This window comes from Sceloporus undulatus, chromosome 1 (assembly GCF_019175285.1).
Source record: "Sceloporus undulatus isolate JIND9_A2432 ecotype Alabama chromosome 1, SceUnd_v1.1, whole genome shotgun sequence".
NCBI lineage: Eukaryota > Metazoa > Chordata > Lepidosauria > Squamata > Phrynosomatidae > Sceloporus > Sceloporus undulatus.
Genome location: NC_056522.1, coordinates 295,373,600 through 295,390,025, shown reverse-complemented (window position 1 = coordinate 295,390,025; position 16,426 = coordinate 295,373,600). Strand labels below are relative to the sequence as shown.

The window sequence follows — 16,426 nt, the reverse complement described above, 5'->3', positions numbered from 1 at the left end:
AAGCTATAATTTGTTATTAATTCCTAACAGGAAACAGTTTGTGCTTATATAGCACATAACAAACTGCCTTATATTCAGTCAGACGATGATCCACCAAGTCTGATACTGTCAACTCTGACTAGCAGAGTCTTTCTGAAGTTTCAGGGGGAAAATATATATTTTCTACTTGAACTTTCATACATGTATTAACCAAGACTCTGACCCTACTTAGCTTCAAAATTTTAGATATTGGTGTGTTCAGGGCTCAATATTGCCTCCAATTGTCTTGCAAACCACAGTCTGATACTAAATTTAAGCCTGTTTTAGAGGATAAGGGCAAATCATTTTGCCAACACAGATGTAGTAGCAAATTATGCTTTACCTCAAGCCAGAAAATAATTAAGTGGTGCTTGCAACCTTAAGGCTCATCCTTGTAAAACTAAACCATGACTTTACATTATATTCAAACAGACTGAAACACCTACCTCTTGAGATCAAATTACTTTTTAATTAATACCTAATATGATACCTAATATGATTATAATCTAAGAATAGAGATAGAAATTAGTCTGTTCAATCAGGTATCCTGGATCCTAACATTATTACATAGATTAAATTCCACTGATATTATCCATTGCTAACCTCTTATCTGACAGTTATATTCAAAGCAGTCTATAGTACTCACAATATGGACAACTACTCTAATCCAGTCGTTCCCAAACTTGGGTCTCCAAATGTTATTGGATCACAACTCCCAGAAGCCTTGACCACTGGTCATGTAGGCTAGTGTTTCTGGGAGGTGCAGTCTAATATCTCCTGAGGACCCAAGTTTTGGATCCACTGCCTTATCCTATGCTCCAGTCCAGCAAAGGTAATACATATATGGTCAGGATGGAGACAGATACTTTTGGATGGATCTGTACTCCAGTGTTTATTACGAGTCCACATAACCAGCTGTTTTACATACTGAATACTAAGAAAGATATGCAGCTCAAAGGTGCTGGTTAAACATTTGCCTCCAGTCTGTGCATCTGGGTAAAACTCTAACTTAATTTAGTTCACTAGCTTTAAGGAAATTGCTTCCATATAACATGACTTTCAGCCAGGTGACAATGGCTTGGAGCCAAAGCTAGTTTGCATAAGTGGAAAACCACTTCCACTTGCATAAGACAGTCCCAAATTACTCCAGTTCTCCTGTCATGTCACTGCGTGCCATTCTAGAACATCTGTTGACTATCAAAAGAAGGAGCACAAGGGCTACAGATGAGTGGCGAAATCAGAAAAGCCCAGTCACATGAGCAGAGTTCTACTGGACTTTTTCTGTAGCCAATCTAGTATGTCTGCAGATTTTTGCTGGCTTTAGTAGCCTACTAAAGCTTTGTCACTAAGGATTATGTTGTTTACTGAAAGGGTACGTTTTTCTTCCCTATGCAGGAGGATGCCTTTCAACAACCTTCTCTTGCCCTCTTCAGTTCAATCTTCTTACAATTATAGTGCTCTTTCCAAGGTTGTCTAGTGATTTCAAAATACTCTCAAGTGAAGAGGAAGGTTAGGGCTAGTTTTGGTAGTAAGGTACTTGGAGAAACTTGGAAAGGGAGCACAACCATATATGGGTGATATAAGCATTCTTCTCCACCTTCAAAACTGAAAAGCTGATCATACCTGCCATAGAAAGAAGTAATCTTGTCTCAATCAGCCAAATTCTTAAGCTCTTTTTAAATGCTTTTGGATGACAAAAAGAAAGAAAGAAACTGGCATGTTCTCCCTTTAGTCCAGTACTTACTATATACTGATTTTAAAGTAATCCCTTTAAACAAGAAGTCCCTACAAAGTACTGGAAACATTTCATTTTGCCATTTTCTATTCACTATCCTGAATTAAATTTTAGTCTCTTAGGATATTTGGCCTTCTTGACACAGATCCCAATAAACAAGGTAGATCCCTAAATGCTAGTTTCTGCTGGATCACATTAATTCTTTCTCAGTTTGGCTCACCGTTCTGGATGTAGGAGGAGCAGATGGACTTGTTAGTGACATAATCTCTTGAATGGCAAGTCTCAGCTTTAACCTATGTAGAGGATTACTGATTCCAATTTCCCGCTGTATTTCTGTGTCAGATAAGGCTGACATTATAGCACCACTTTTCACATTTGCACGACAAGCAGCTACGTACCAGGCTGGCATCCCTACCCATAACTGGTAAAAAGAAAAACAGGTAGAGAATTATCTACAAGTTTCACGTTAGAAGGAATATTATGTTAAAGTCCATGGTAATGATGCCTTACCTCTAGCCACACAACCACAGTGGGCCCATCCCACTGAGCGAAGGGGAGACCTTGCCTTCGGGCTTCTTCAAGCAGCTCATGCCTAAAATAGTACAACAAAATACATCAATGAGGTGACTTTGGAATATTTGCTTTCCTGATTGTCCTATGTCAATCCCTGAGCCCTTTGAACATTTCTAAACACAGCATCACATTCACAAAAGACAAAGGTCCACAGCAAGCACACAGCATGAGATGACTAGACTGGGAACTTAACAGACTGGATTCATCTGTTTGGAAACCAACCCGTTACACTAGTCATGATCTCAGACCTTATCGCATTCACCTTAGCATACCTTTTACATGATATAGTACACAGTATTTCCTACAGAAAAAGTTTGGTGACCCTCGGGAGAAGGACATTTTAGATAGAAAGTGCTTTGTTACTGCTCCTGAGACACATCTGCAAGTGAATCAAAGAACTGCAAGATTCATATCTATTATGTGAATTATTTCCAGAAGTTGATTTTAGTCAAAAATATTTGAGATGTAGAGCAAGCCCAGCTTGAGATAGATAGCAAAGCTCAAACAAAAAAAATATCATCTTCACTCTTTCCAACCCAAGCAGCTACAGTGAAAATTATCTCTGCCTAAAGGAGAAAGCACAACTGCTCCTGTTATTTTTCTTAACAAGAATGATCTTTTTGCCATAGTTATGTTTCCAAAGACTGTTCTGCCCATTACTTAAAATGTTAGTCAAATTGCTGGGCAAAGTGACCTGTCCTCTATGATTTTATACAATAGATCTCACATCAAAATTGCATAACATTAACGAAGAAACAAAAACAAACTGGCATATCAATTCCTTCATCACTCCAGTCTGTTTTTTTGTATCCCAGATCCAGTGCTCATGTCTTATTTCCTGTATGTCAAAGAACAACTATAAACAGTGCAAATTCAAGTATTTGGTACAGATCTCCAAAGCAGATGTTTTCAAAATTTCTATCTAGAGGGATTCCTTTAGACTTGAATTTGCTACTGAGGAACTACTGCAAATCTATCATGCAAACCCTGCTTGCTGTAGGGGATTCTGGGAAGAGGTATAAGAAGTGTAGCAAAATACTGACTAGGTTTGTTGGGCTTACCACAGAAACTAATGTGTGCTTCTTCCATTTTTCAGGTTGTGAATCAAGCAAACTTTAAGCATAGCTTTTCATTTTTATTATGTTTTTGCTTCTTACACTCTTATGTTGTTGTGTGTCTCCAAGTAATTGTTAATTTCTATGTGGAGATCCCATTTCACAGAATCTCTCCTGATGCCAGCACAATGGATCTTTTAAATCCAAACCGCTTGGCATCATTTCATATGTGACAGCAATCCACCCACTAGCTGAAGTGTCTTTAATAACAGTTGTTTTTATTACTTTTGGTAGCATTTTAATATATTTGGTAGCATGTTTGTTGTTCACTGTAAATTTCTTCGGGCAACTCCTTGTTGAACACAAAGAATCAAACTTTATTTACTTTCAGAACTTACTACTGTATCTTTCTTAGTGGATGGTTCTCAAGCTTATGTTACAGTATACAAATTACTTCAACTGTTACAACTTTATTTCTTTCCCTCACTAACTATAGGCACATTCCTTCACTGTCTTGGTTCAACCAGAATCTATACCCAGCTTCCTTAGCTGACAACCTCACAGGTTACTTGTTACACTATCAGTGCATCCAGCTCAGCTTTTTTATCTGCTCCTCAGGCAATTTCTAATATTTTCCCTAGTCTTCCTGGCTGTACATCCCACAGGAGACTCACACATTCTCCAATAGTGTACTTCTCCGGTCCCTTGTAAAGTATTTTCCTGGTCTGGGAGTCTAGTCCCACCCAGAATGAACTCCTTAATCCTACTAACTGCACATCCTGGCAGCTCTAAAACAACCTTCTGCCTCAGCAGGCTTTGACACACTCTCCACCAATAACACTGGATCCTCTACTTATACACTTTTATACTTGCTCCTGAGAGCAGCCTCCAGCTTTTCCAGCCTGATTCCTATTGGCTGATCCCAATATTCTATTCTGCCCATGTTTCCCCACATATGGTGATCCTAAGGCAAACCTATCATAGGGTTTTCCTGACACATATCTTCAGAGGAGGTTTGCCATTGCCATCCTCTGAGGCTGAGAGAGTTTGACTTGCTCAGGGTCACCCGGTGGGTTTTTAAGCTTGAGCAGAGAAACGAACCCTGATCTCCAGAGTCGTATTTCAACACTCAAACCATTACATCACACTGGCTCTTTCACCCTATCCTTTTCTCCACACCACTTTGACTGCTTTGAACTCTTTTTTTCATTAAAGAATAGTTCTAAAATAGGGGCTTATGCCCCTGAGTCAGCAAATTTAGATTGTCTCACAGCCCAGTATTGGCTCCAAACCAACCAAGGTAATCAATGCCCCATAAAACAAACAGCATACTTTTGGGTTGGTAGTTCTTAAGATATGACAGGGACTGATGGGAAAACTTTCTTTTATAGAGGTTTGTCCATTTATTCATTTTCCAATTAAGCTTCAATAATGATTTAGGGATCCCCAGAGTTCCCTGATCATTTTGAAAAACACTACTCTAAAACATTCATACTGATATTTTACATGCTACAATAACAGGTAAAGCAATATAGAAAAACATGTTCATGTGTGTAGGAGGAAGGAAACAAACTGAACAGATGAAGTTGTGTTTCTTCAGTTGAATCAAACTATTACCACCCACACTCTACAAAGAAAAATATATTAAAACTTATAGTAGACGTGAAAAGGACCAATGCCATCTTCTACCTTATCTTAAGGAGAAACCTAAACATATGCCAGCAAGAATGCATAACTTCAGATCTTAAGCATTTACTTCCAATTTTAAAATGCACAGTAAAGGCTGCGGTAAGAAATGTGTGGTTCTCCAGATACTGCTGGACAGTAAGTTACAGCATTCCTGACCTTTACCTATGCTGGCCAGGGCTGCTGTAAATTATTGTTTAGCAACATCTGGAGGGCCTAGAGGAATATAATTTGCTATAGATGAAAAAAATGTAAGTGAAAATGCTTGGGAATTTGTTGGAAGATGAAATGGAGAATATAGTTGAAGCCTAAACCCACAAAAACATGTCTATTGCCAATGCCAACCTGTACAAAAATGCAGTACTGCAATATAGCTTTTAAAAAGCAACTCAGCTGCAACGTAATCAAATACTAGAAAAATTATTGTGACCTGAGAAGTACAGAAAGACATGTCAAAAAAATATACCATGATGTTTGACAGGGCACTGAATTACATATAATTCATGAAAGTTTTAATTGGCTTTTCATGAAGGTAGGTATTTTAACAGAACATGATTTAATATCTATCTGTAAAGAAAAATACTTTATCCATGCAATAGCTGTTATTTAAAAGAACATGAACTCAGGAAGAAAAATAACTGATCAACAATCTAGCTGGGATATACAGTATTAACAAATTGAATCAATTTCATTTCATGAATACAACAAATTCATTTAATTAATTTTATAGCCAGGAAAAAAGTCTCCAAACAAAAAAACTTGACAAGACTATAATTTTAAAATATGAAACAACTATGTTCTTTTAAATTCATTTATTTTACTGAAATTAAACATCTTAAGTTGATTCGTGTGTGTGTGTGTGTGTGTTGTGTGCCTTCAAGTCATTTTCAATTAATGGTGACCCTAAGACAAACCATAGGGTTTCCTTGGCAAGATTTGTTCAGAGGTTTGTCACTGCCTTCCCTTGAGGCTGAGAGCATGTGATTTGCCCAAGGCCAAGTGAGTTTCATGGCCTAGCAGGTATTTAACTCTGCTCTCCAGAGTTATAGTCCAACACTCAAACCATTACACCACACTGATCCCTTAATTACTCATATTTAATACAAATATGATTTTAAATAATTGTAGCCTAAATTCCATGCCACACTTCCTTCCCCACTGGAATTCTCCCTGCTTCTGAAGAACTAGACTTTCATGCCTCCAGAGCTGGTTTGGAGGGCTGGAGTGAGAAGAAGAATCACCTCCTCCCTTTGCTGCTCAATTTGAAATCCAGCAGTGCACATTCTAGCATTTCTCTAACACATCACACATTCACAGTCTAAGTTAAATTAAAACCAACTTACCCAGTTTTTGCACTACCACACCAAATGGAAAATTAAAAAGGGAATAAAGCAAATGAAGGAAATAAAATGTAAAACTGGGATTAAAAACAGTATTTGGTACAGATTTAATTAAAAAAATTAAAACAGAAGATAAGGAAAAGACAGAGAGAACATAAGTACACAGATAAAATCAAGAATACCTAATTCCCTGTATACAGTAGTTTCTACTAAAATTCCCCAACGCTATAGAATAAAAGAATTTAAGTAATAGACACTTAAAGCTACAAATTCATACACATGCTGTGTCAGCTGAAGGGTTATAGGACATAATTAAAGCACTGGAAGGCCACAAAACATAAAATATTCCATCACCCTGACTACTGAGCAGATGAATGCAAAAAATAAAATCAAACAAACACCAATACATCACTATTTTTCATGTACAGTAGTTAAGATCTGAAAGACTTATCTGAATTATCATTACTCCTGCCGCCCCCCATGTGCTTTGAACTGCCTCTTGATTCCACTATTCCACACGAGGCTCTTAAAGCCATTTTTGCTGGCCTCAAGTCACTTTGGGGCATCCATAATCCTTGGGGGTTTTTTTTGTTAATAATTATTAGTAATTTCCAAAGCCCAGAGGAATAGCAATTGTTCAGTAAAACTAGCCACAGGGCCTTTTGTGTTTGTGTAAACGTGTGTCTTACATAGAGCAGCTGTCATGTATTTTATTGCTGCAATTTATGGGTGCTTAAATGGTAGATAAAAAAACAAAAAGCTAACAGGAAAAGGCATGAAAAACAATAAATATAATAAATAATAAAAATAATAATCAACATCATAAATACTTAAAGGGCTTGCAAAATCACAGAGATAATAATAATAATAATAATAATAATAATAATCATAATAATAATAATAATCATAATAATTTTTATTTATAGACCGCTATTCCGCAATGATCATAGCGGTGTACAGTAAAATTGCAAAACAATACAAAAAATTGCAAGGCCTCTCTCCCCCTCAAGATGGTGGTTGGAGGAGGGCTCTTTGTCTTCCAGGCCTGGCCTCTCTCCCCCTCAAGATGGTGGTTGGAGGAGGGCTCTTTGTCTTCCAGGCCTGGCCTCTCTTCCCCTCAAGATGGTGGTTGGAGGAGGGTTTACTGTTCTACAGAATCAAGCAGCATACAGCACATGGAGGAAATTACATAGCGATATTGATACTGATGCTGAGAGATAACATAGCAACCACTGATACTGCACAGCTATGCAGTATATGACAATCCCATCCTTGTGGATCATGAAACCCTTAGCAGGGCCTTATAACTAAATTCTAATACTTCGAGGGTTTGTAAATGGGCAAAGTATCCTGGAATCAGGTTGTTTTAGCTGTAAAAGAGTTAGAAATTGCTGATCCAAAATTTACAAAGAAAAACAGTGGAAGCTACACAGTAATTCATGAAAAGCTATTCTTTGTTCTTTGAAAGTATTGCATAAGTCTAGAAATTTTGGCTAAAAAACTGACCCCCCAAAAACTGGGTCAATGTAAATACTGTACTTTAACTGGTGTGTGTGTGTGTGTGTGTGTGTGTCCCCAGGTAAAAGGCAAGAGTTTAATCTGCCCTGGAAGCACTTGACCCCCTTCTACTCTCTCATACATCTAGCCTTTAGTATGAGTGCAAATAGTTATGTCTGTTGGAATTTTGTAAGTTCTTTGGCATTGTTTTCCTTTGCTTCATCCTTTGTGTACTTCATTACATGGCTCTCAGTTTTATCTTTCATTTATCCGCAAGTCATATCAAAATCCATAATTTTGGCCCCAAAACCTGACCTTGACTTAAATATGAGGTTGATTTATAGTTGAGTATTTATGGTAGCATCAAGGTCTCTGCATTTTGGACCTGCTGAAGCTTTCAAGAAGTCTTCACCTGCAGCCGTACATATAAAGAGTTATGATGGGCACACTGACTAATTCAAGAAACCATGATATTATAGAAGAATGGCAGGTGAATGTAGGGGCTTGTAGATATTTAGGATTCACTTATAATCATTCTGAATTCACAGATTTACTTAAAATAAAAGTGCAAATGGAAAACAGGAAACGTTTTTAATGTTTTCAGTTTTCACATAACTATGAAAATAACTGATTGGTGTGCATGCTTCCTTAGTGCATTTAAACTTACTTTTTTTGTAGTTTTCTATTCTTTTCTGCTTGCCCTCCCAGTTTTCCAAGTCCCAGGCTATCTTGAGTTGAATTATCTGTATCCATTACAGTAACTGCAAAAATTCAATGAGTGTCAGCAAACAGTAGTAAAAAAACTATTATATTTGTGTTTGTCACTTGGTTTATCTGAAATACAGCTGTGTAAGATCTATTATTATATGTAAGCTAATAAAACCTCACTTACCAACATGTATTTATTATTTTACAACCCACTTGGTTGTAAAAAAATGCATTCAAGATACAGACTTAAAAGTACAACTCCACACACTAGAAGTGCTGCAGGAATCACTGATTTAACAGAGGCTTCCTGCCGTAGAGGTCCTCTACATTATTTGATGACATCACATTCACAATCTACACAGATTTTATACATATAATGTATATCATCAGACAGTCCCAGTCTTGAAGTACCACAAAACTTGCTAATTATGGAAACTGGGGCCCCATCCTGAGAATGACCCCATATATGATTCTGTAGTAGGTACCATGACCCAATCAGAATGGAGTGGATGAAGGCCAGCCACTGCTTTACTCTCTTGTTGCAACAAGGGTCAAGCCAATGGGGCATTAATTCAGTGTGAGACACACTGAATTATTCTTTGAGAAATAGAAAATTCTATCCCCCATTGTCTTTTATTAATGGGAGATTTATTAATGGAAAGGTGTGTGTGTTGTGTGCCTTCAAGTCATTTCCAATGGGGAGGGGAGTTCATAAGAAAATATATATGAGTGAAAACTGTCTGCTGCTCTATGTCTATGGGGAAATCCAATCTTAAACTTTCTCTGAATAGAACAGGAGAAGCAAATGTTTGGAACAGATGTAGGAAAGCAATGATGAAGCTGATTACATATCATCACACAAAGATCCTTCTATGAAAAGAAGGAAGTACGTTGTTCACATCTACTTAGAACTCAGTTCCACTAGGTTCAATGGACTTGTTTCACAGGTAGTTTTGGAAAGGATTATTGCCCTAACTTGGTACTCAAATTCATATTATTTATAGTTACTCAGTAGTTGGGCTTTCTAATGTATCCTATTTATTACTCCTACTAGTTTTGTTTCACTGGGTATAAACAAGATAGAGAAGTACTTTGCCTTTTAGTAATCAAAAATATATTAAGATATTTATTAAGGTTCATATCATAAATCTACACTGACCCCTGACCTTCACTTAAATGTATCTATGGCTTAACCTGCCTCAAATCTAGAACCATAAGAGCCCAGGTTGAAAAACAGGGGGAAGGAATCATTTCTTGTTTCTCTATGCAAAAGGGAAAAAATACTTAATTCTGGAAATGTTCACAGTTTTCTCAATTTTCACATCTTTCCTTAAATCTATTATCATGCAATTTGTTTTTCTGATTGAAATCGTTTAATTCATTACCATCTTGTAATTCCTGGCTTTAGTTAGTTTCTGTGAGAATGTTTACATAATCATTTATGTATTCAAGGTAGCATATGTAATCTGCAGCCAGTATCACTACAAGTTAATTGTCTTCCTTTACTCCCCCCCCACCTTCATCACAATTATTCTAACAATATCTCAGCCTCCCACTTCAACTACAGTAATGACCTACCTTGTCCTAGGCTCTCCTTGTTGATCTGCCCAGGTCGACCTTTTTCTTTCTTACCAAACAGGCGACCAATTGAGGATTTGATTCCCTTCTTTTTAGGGGCTTTGTGAAGGGAATCTTGGCTACTATTACTGCTGCTGGGATTGCTTACTTGTCCATCTTGAGAACCTGTAGAACTGTAGAACAGATACTGTTAAGCATTTGACAGAACATAAACTGCACATATATTTTAAGCACATGTGGTATGTACTGGCTAAAATACATTTCTGGGAGCAAACTGTGGCTCAAGCAAAAGCAAGATAATACTGATAATCTTTTCAATGAAATTAACTGAATAGTATTGCTGACACTGAAAATGAATCTTTTAGGAAAAATGTGCAAAGCGAGGCCTGGAGGATGTGTTTTGCCTCCAGGGACCCCCCCCTTTTTTTTTTTTTTTTGGTTTTGTTTTGTTTTGCATTGTCAAGGGCCTTTCCACAGTTGTTTAGTTGGCCACCCAGCGTAATAAGGTGATTGTCTTTCAGATATCCTGGCTCCAAGACATTTAAGGCATTATGGCCAAAAAGACGGTAAGAATTTGAAACTGTCTAACAGTATTTGTGAATGATACAATGGCATTTTAACATGAGTTCAATCCTGTGTGTTTGTTGTTGTTGCTGTTGTGTGCCTTCAAATCATTTCCAACTAATGGTGACCCTAAGACAAACTTAGCACAGAGTCTTCTTGGCGAGATTTTTTCCAGTGAGGATTTGCCTTTGAGGCTGAGAGACTGTGACTTGCTCAAGATCACTCAGTGGGTTTCCATGCAAGGATTCAAACCCTGGTCTCCACAATCATAGTCCAACCCTCAAACCATGCTCTCTTACTAAGTGTATTTACTTGAAAACAAGTAAAAGGGACATGTCTGTGTAACGGTACCTAATACTGCAGCTTTAGACTGGCACAGTGAGTCATGGAGACTGCAGGCTTCCAAAAGGAAAAGCAACAATCCCACATGACTTCAAACTTCTCAAAGCATTTAACAACAAAAGGTAATGTGTTTGTGCAGGTAAGGAAAGGGCAGCAATACAGAATACACAAGGAGGACATAACAAAGCCATAGAAGCACAGACCCTGAAAAACAGGGAAACTAGATGTCTGAGAAATAAGAACTTGAAGAAAGAGGAGTCAGTGAAAGTGGAAAATTTAGAAAATAAACATCCTGGGGACAACAAGAAATTAAGCTGGTGACTAGAAGACACAAGATATATGCTTTTGTCTGCCATAGTAAGTTGGATTATGTAATGATGGGATATATGGCAGTAGTAGTGCGATTTAGAAAGGTGAGTTCAGACACAGATGGTGAGAAAATGTAGGAAAGGAGGCAAATTTGCTCATGGTGATTTAGAGGAAAGCATCTAGCTCTAACAACAAAAGAAATGAGGTGACATAGGAAAGGAAAGAGAAACGTGCTTACTAATTATAACAAATAAGAATTAAACCTGCTTAAGGTTTGAAATTGTGTGTAGTTTAATTAGGCAATTTTAACATTTTCTGATCAGTTCTAACAATGAAAGTTGCCATACTGGTTCTACAGTTTCTTAACAAAGGCTTAATGAGTTTTAACTACTGAAGCCTGTTTTTCTGAACTTGGAATCCTGCTGGTTTTAATACAAATTGACAATGGACCACTGAATCCATGAGCCATAACACATCGTGACAATATCCTATATTCATTTAAAATTATCAGATAAAACTTCGAATGTGAATCTCTGCTTCTAAGTATATTCATATAAAAATACTTACTTTCTGAGATCTCTTATGTCTTCATGGCTCACTGTATGCAAGGCTCCTTTATAAGCTCTATCTAGATGGAGAGATCTAGGTGAAGAAGGTGGTGATGTCTCACATTTTATTGTGGTCTTGTCATCTCTAATTTCTTCTCTAGAAACTGTAGCCTAAAATGAATGCAGATATATTACTTTATCTATACATCTAAGACAGAACACCTATAATAATTAGTTCTGTTAAAGATTTTATACTTTCCAAAATTTTCATTTCCATACATGAACTGAGGTGATTTTCTGTTTCAACAAAGAAAGCTACATGAAGACTTTGCTTGTTAGATATGTTGTCATACTTTTTTCTTATTCTCCCAACTTTTTTTAGTATGGCAGTTCACCGGACGTAGACATTTATTGCAACTGCAAACAGACTTTACTGGAGATAATGGAACTAATTCTGAAGTTAATGGTAAAATATAAATAAATTTTATTATTATTATTATTATAAAATTCAGAGGGATATTTCAACATATTTCTCATTTCCAACAGCATTCTTGAGAACCCCCAAATAAAGCAAAACAGATCTAAAGTTCATGAAAGAGAAGATATGTGTCTGCGGGGGGTGGGGTATTGGGTTTTGTGTCTTTATGGCTGACTCATAGAAACAGACACAAAATTCATGTGTATGATGTCATACAGAAAATTACACCAAAGAAAAATACAAATTTTATGTCACTTAGACTAGTCATTAGCACTTAGTTCTCATTGAAATTGATTTGAAAATTAGTCAGGTTTTGACTAACTTGATTTCAATGGGACTAAAGTGCTGCTGCTATTGTTCACATAATCATAGAGTTGGAAGAGACCACAAGGGACATCTAATCCAACCCCCTCCCATGCAGGAATACAGAAACAAAGCATCCCTGAAAGATGGCCATCCAGCCTCTTAAAACCCTCCAAAGAAGGAGACTCCATCACACTCCAAGGGAGTGTGTTCCACTGTCTAATAGCTCTTACTGTCAGGAAGCTTTTCCTAATATTGACATGGAATCTCTATTGTTGTTGTTGTTGTTGTTGCTGCTGCTGCTATTAATTTATATTCCACCTTTCCCCAAATGTGGGACTCAATTTTTGTAAGTCACCTTAACATGGATAGATATAAAAACACATACAAACACTAATAGAAATATACAAAAAGCTATTGTCAAAATGCTATCCATAAAAATAAAACCATTTAAAACAAATCAGTTAAAAAGACAAACAGACAGAAATCAATAAAAACAGCACACTGTTAAAAGCCCTTTTTCACTTGCACTGACAAGGCCAAGAAGGGCAGCAAGGAAGAAGTCCTCCCTAGGGAGGGAGTTCCAAAGGCTTTGAACAGCCACCAAGAAGGTCCTCACCCATGTTTCCACTAGACACAACTGTGAAGATGGCAAGGCCAAGATGAGGGCTTCTCCCGAAGGTCTTAAGAGCTCAGGAAAGATTATCTAAAATGACACAGTCCTTACAACAGCTTGATGGGCTTAATTTGTAATTAATTAGCAAGAATCCACTCCCACTCTATCATGGTACTAATCTTTTGAGTTACTGAGACCTTGTGGTCAGTAGTGCATACCCCTCAGGGCACCTAGACATAGAAATGCACTTGGGTTAGGGGCACAAAACCCCCATGAATATGGACAAAACGCAAATAACAAAAACACCATGTTTTTACCTGAGAGGACACCTCTCTAGGAATCTCTTTGTCCTCCAGTATAACTGTGGTCAATGTCCAACAGACACTGACCATAGAAGTGCATTGGAGGAGCTACAAATGCCTAGTAGAGTATTCTCTCTAGGAATCTCTAGGTCTTTCAGTGGAACTTTTAGTTAAAGTTGATCATAGAGTTGCACTGGATGACCTAGATATTCCTAGAGAGAATATATTAATCAAATCCGTGAATAATCAAATCTGCAAATATCAGAGCTGCAAATATGGAGGGATACGTGTATTTACAGAGTTAAGTCTAGTTCAGGAAGCTCTCCTATTTCCAAAATCATGACCATGATAAATGGTGCTATATTAAAAAGAAGGCTAAGGAGAAGTGAAGTTTACATCACTGATCTGCCAGTGTCTCCAAAAGCTTCTTCAACAACATCTACTTGTTCAAGCCACATAAAAATGTAGTCTTTAGGGATATTTACTTTGAGAAGTTTTAGTTGAAAGGCAGTGCATTGCTATTCTAAAATGGAAGATACTACAGTATATGCACTATGTTCAATATGAAATAACAAACTACACATGCAAAGGTATGCCAAATTATGAGAAGCTTTTAAGAAGCACTAAGCAAAGAAAGAGAGCCAGTGTGGTGTAGTGGTTTGCATGTTGAGCTAGGACTCTGAAGACTAGGTTTGAATCCCTGCTCAGCCATGAAAACCCACTGGCTAACTTTGGGCAAGTCACATTCTTTCAACCTTGAGGAAGGTAAAGACAAGCCACCTCTAAACAAATCTTGCCAAGAAAACCACTAGATAGGGTCACATTAAGTCAGCAACAACTTCTAGGTAAACAACAACAACAACAACAACAACAACAGAAAAGGAACTTACAGTAAAGACACCAACCTGCCATTTCCAGTTTAGAAGATATATGCACATAAAAATATGTCTGAAATATTTATCATTGAAGGAGCAGCCCCTGGCTGCCCCATTGCTCGAGACCAAAGTAGCCTCATGGGAGAGAGCACAGGACAGAGCCACTACCTGGTCTTGTATCTGTACCATTTACTGCAGGGAGATCAAGAGGAAGAGCACAAAGAGGAACTGGATACAGGGAAATACTACTGCCAGATTCTCAGCACACATAGCTCTTGAACTGGAAAATTAGAGGTCACACTTCAAATGGATAGTCTATCGTCATATATAGGTCTGTTTCTATCTCTGCTTTTCAATGTGGATGTGCTCTTGGAAAGAACACACTGGGATGGGTGAAGAGTAAAAAAGCAGTGGAGATGAAAACTGTCTTTCATTACTATTGCAGTCTTTCTGGTCTAGAGGACCAAAAGATTATAGAATGTTTTAAATATAAATAAATAATGCAGTTTTACTGTACAATTTCAACATATGTTTACCACTGAAGATTTACCTTTCTATGATGTTTCCTTAAGTCACTAGGCTGACAGATGCATGCAAAGAAGAAAAGTTAAGATAAAACAGATTTGTTGATGATTCAAAACTAGAAACACATGGAGGAACTGTTAGGCAATTATAACATTCTCTTGGGGAAACTAAAATACACTTTCCAGTTAACTTGTCAGTCAAACTGTTGCTTATGCCAGAATACTTTTCCATTCTTATATATACCATATTTTCCGGCGTATAAGACGACTGGGCGTATAAGACGACCCCCAACTTTTCCAGTTAAAATATAGAGTTTGGGATGTACTCACTGTATAAGAATACCCCTCTTCCAACAAACACCAAATAAAAATTAAAAAAACATCAGATTTGATTTCAATATGGTAATTTTAATTCAAATGCTTATGATATGCAGGTACTTAGCAGGAAACCTTGTTATATACAAAGCCTGCTTGGATTGGTCAGCTCTCCCTGCCTGCCCAGTGCTCCCTGTCTCCAAGACTATCAGAGCAGTAGCTGCTTTCATACGATCACCGCATACAGCGAGGATGCGGCCGCAAACGTTTTTTAGCTCCCCCCACCATATGCGGCGACCGCAGATTCTCTAGTCCAGCTTGGAAGTTTCAGTACCTGCCCTATAATATATAAGACGACCCCCAACTTTTGAGAAGATTTTCCTGGGTTAAAAATAGTCTTATACGCCAGAAAATACAGTACACATTTATGGCCATTACATACTTTATTTGTAGCTTTCTTTCTGCAGAACTGTTCAAAATGTAACCAACTTTGGAGGTCAGCTTTTGAGACCAGTACAAATGTAATAAAGGAAATTCCTTAACTATGATTATAAGAATAAGGAATGAAAAGCCAATTCACGTGTTGATGATGCACTATCATGTTTCTCAAGATTTTTGAAAAAGCCTTTGATTCTTAATACCAACTAAGCATTTCTGTAAATATTTAATATTTTCATGTGAAACAAAAGTGTTGTTATACAGGCAGGCTAAGTTTTTCTGAAAACCAAAGGACAGAAGCAAAATATTTTTAGATGTATTGAATGCATACCCTGTCCTTCTGCCAAAATAATGATACTACCACCACCACCACCACCATTACTACTGTTATTACCACATAAGCAACCATTCTCACCTGAGTATATTGTAGACAGAATGCAGATTAAGTAAGAAAAAGTCAGTCTTTTGTTTCATAATGGGAGCCTTAAATATTAATTCACATATTTTAAACTCCAATATAGGAGCTAATGTCATCTTTAGGTTCCATCCGACACTGTGTAAGTGCATATCTGCTCATGCAACAGCAACTGACATTCATTGCCTCCACACTGCCACCCGTATC

At 37.3% G+C, this 16,426-nt stretch overlaps 1 protein-coding gene across 1 annotated transcript in view; it reads right to left on the bottom strand.

Moving 5' to 3' along the window:
• The window catches only part of PPFIA1 (PTPRF interacting protein alpha 1), a 109,150-nt gene that overhangs the window by 12,139 nt on the left and 80,585 nt on the right, over positions 1 to 16,426 (bottom strand). The window contains 6 exon segments of the mRNA XM_042453360.1: positions 1,974 to 2,174; positions 2,264 to 2,345; positions 8,572 to 8,665; positions 10,191 to 10,363; positions 11,973 to 12,124; positions 15,078 to 15,107. Coding sequence (XP_042309294.1) covers positions 1,974 to 2,174; positions 2,264 to 2,345; positions 8,572 to 8,665; positions 10,191 to 10,363; positions 11,973 to 12,124; positions 15,078 to 15,107 — 732 coding nt within the window.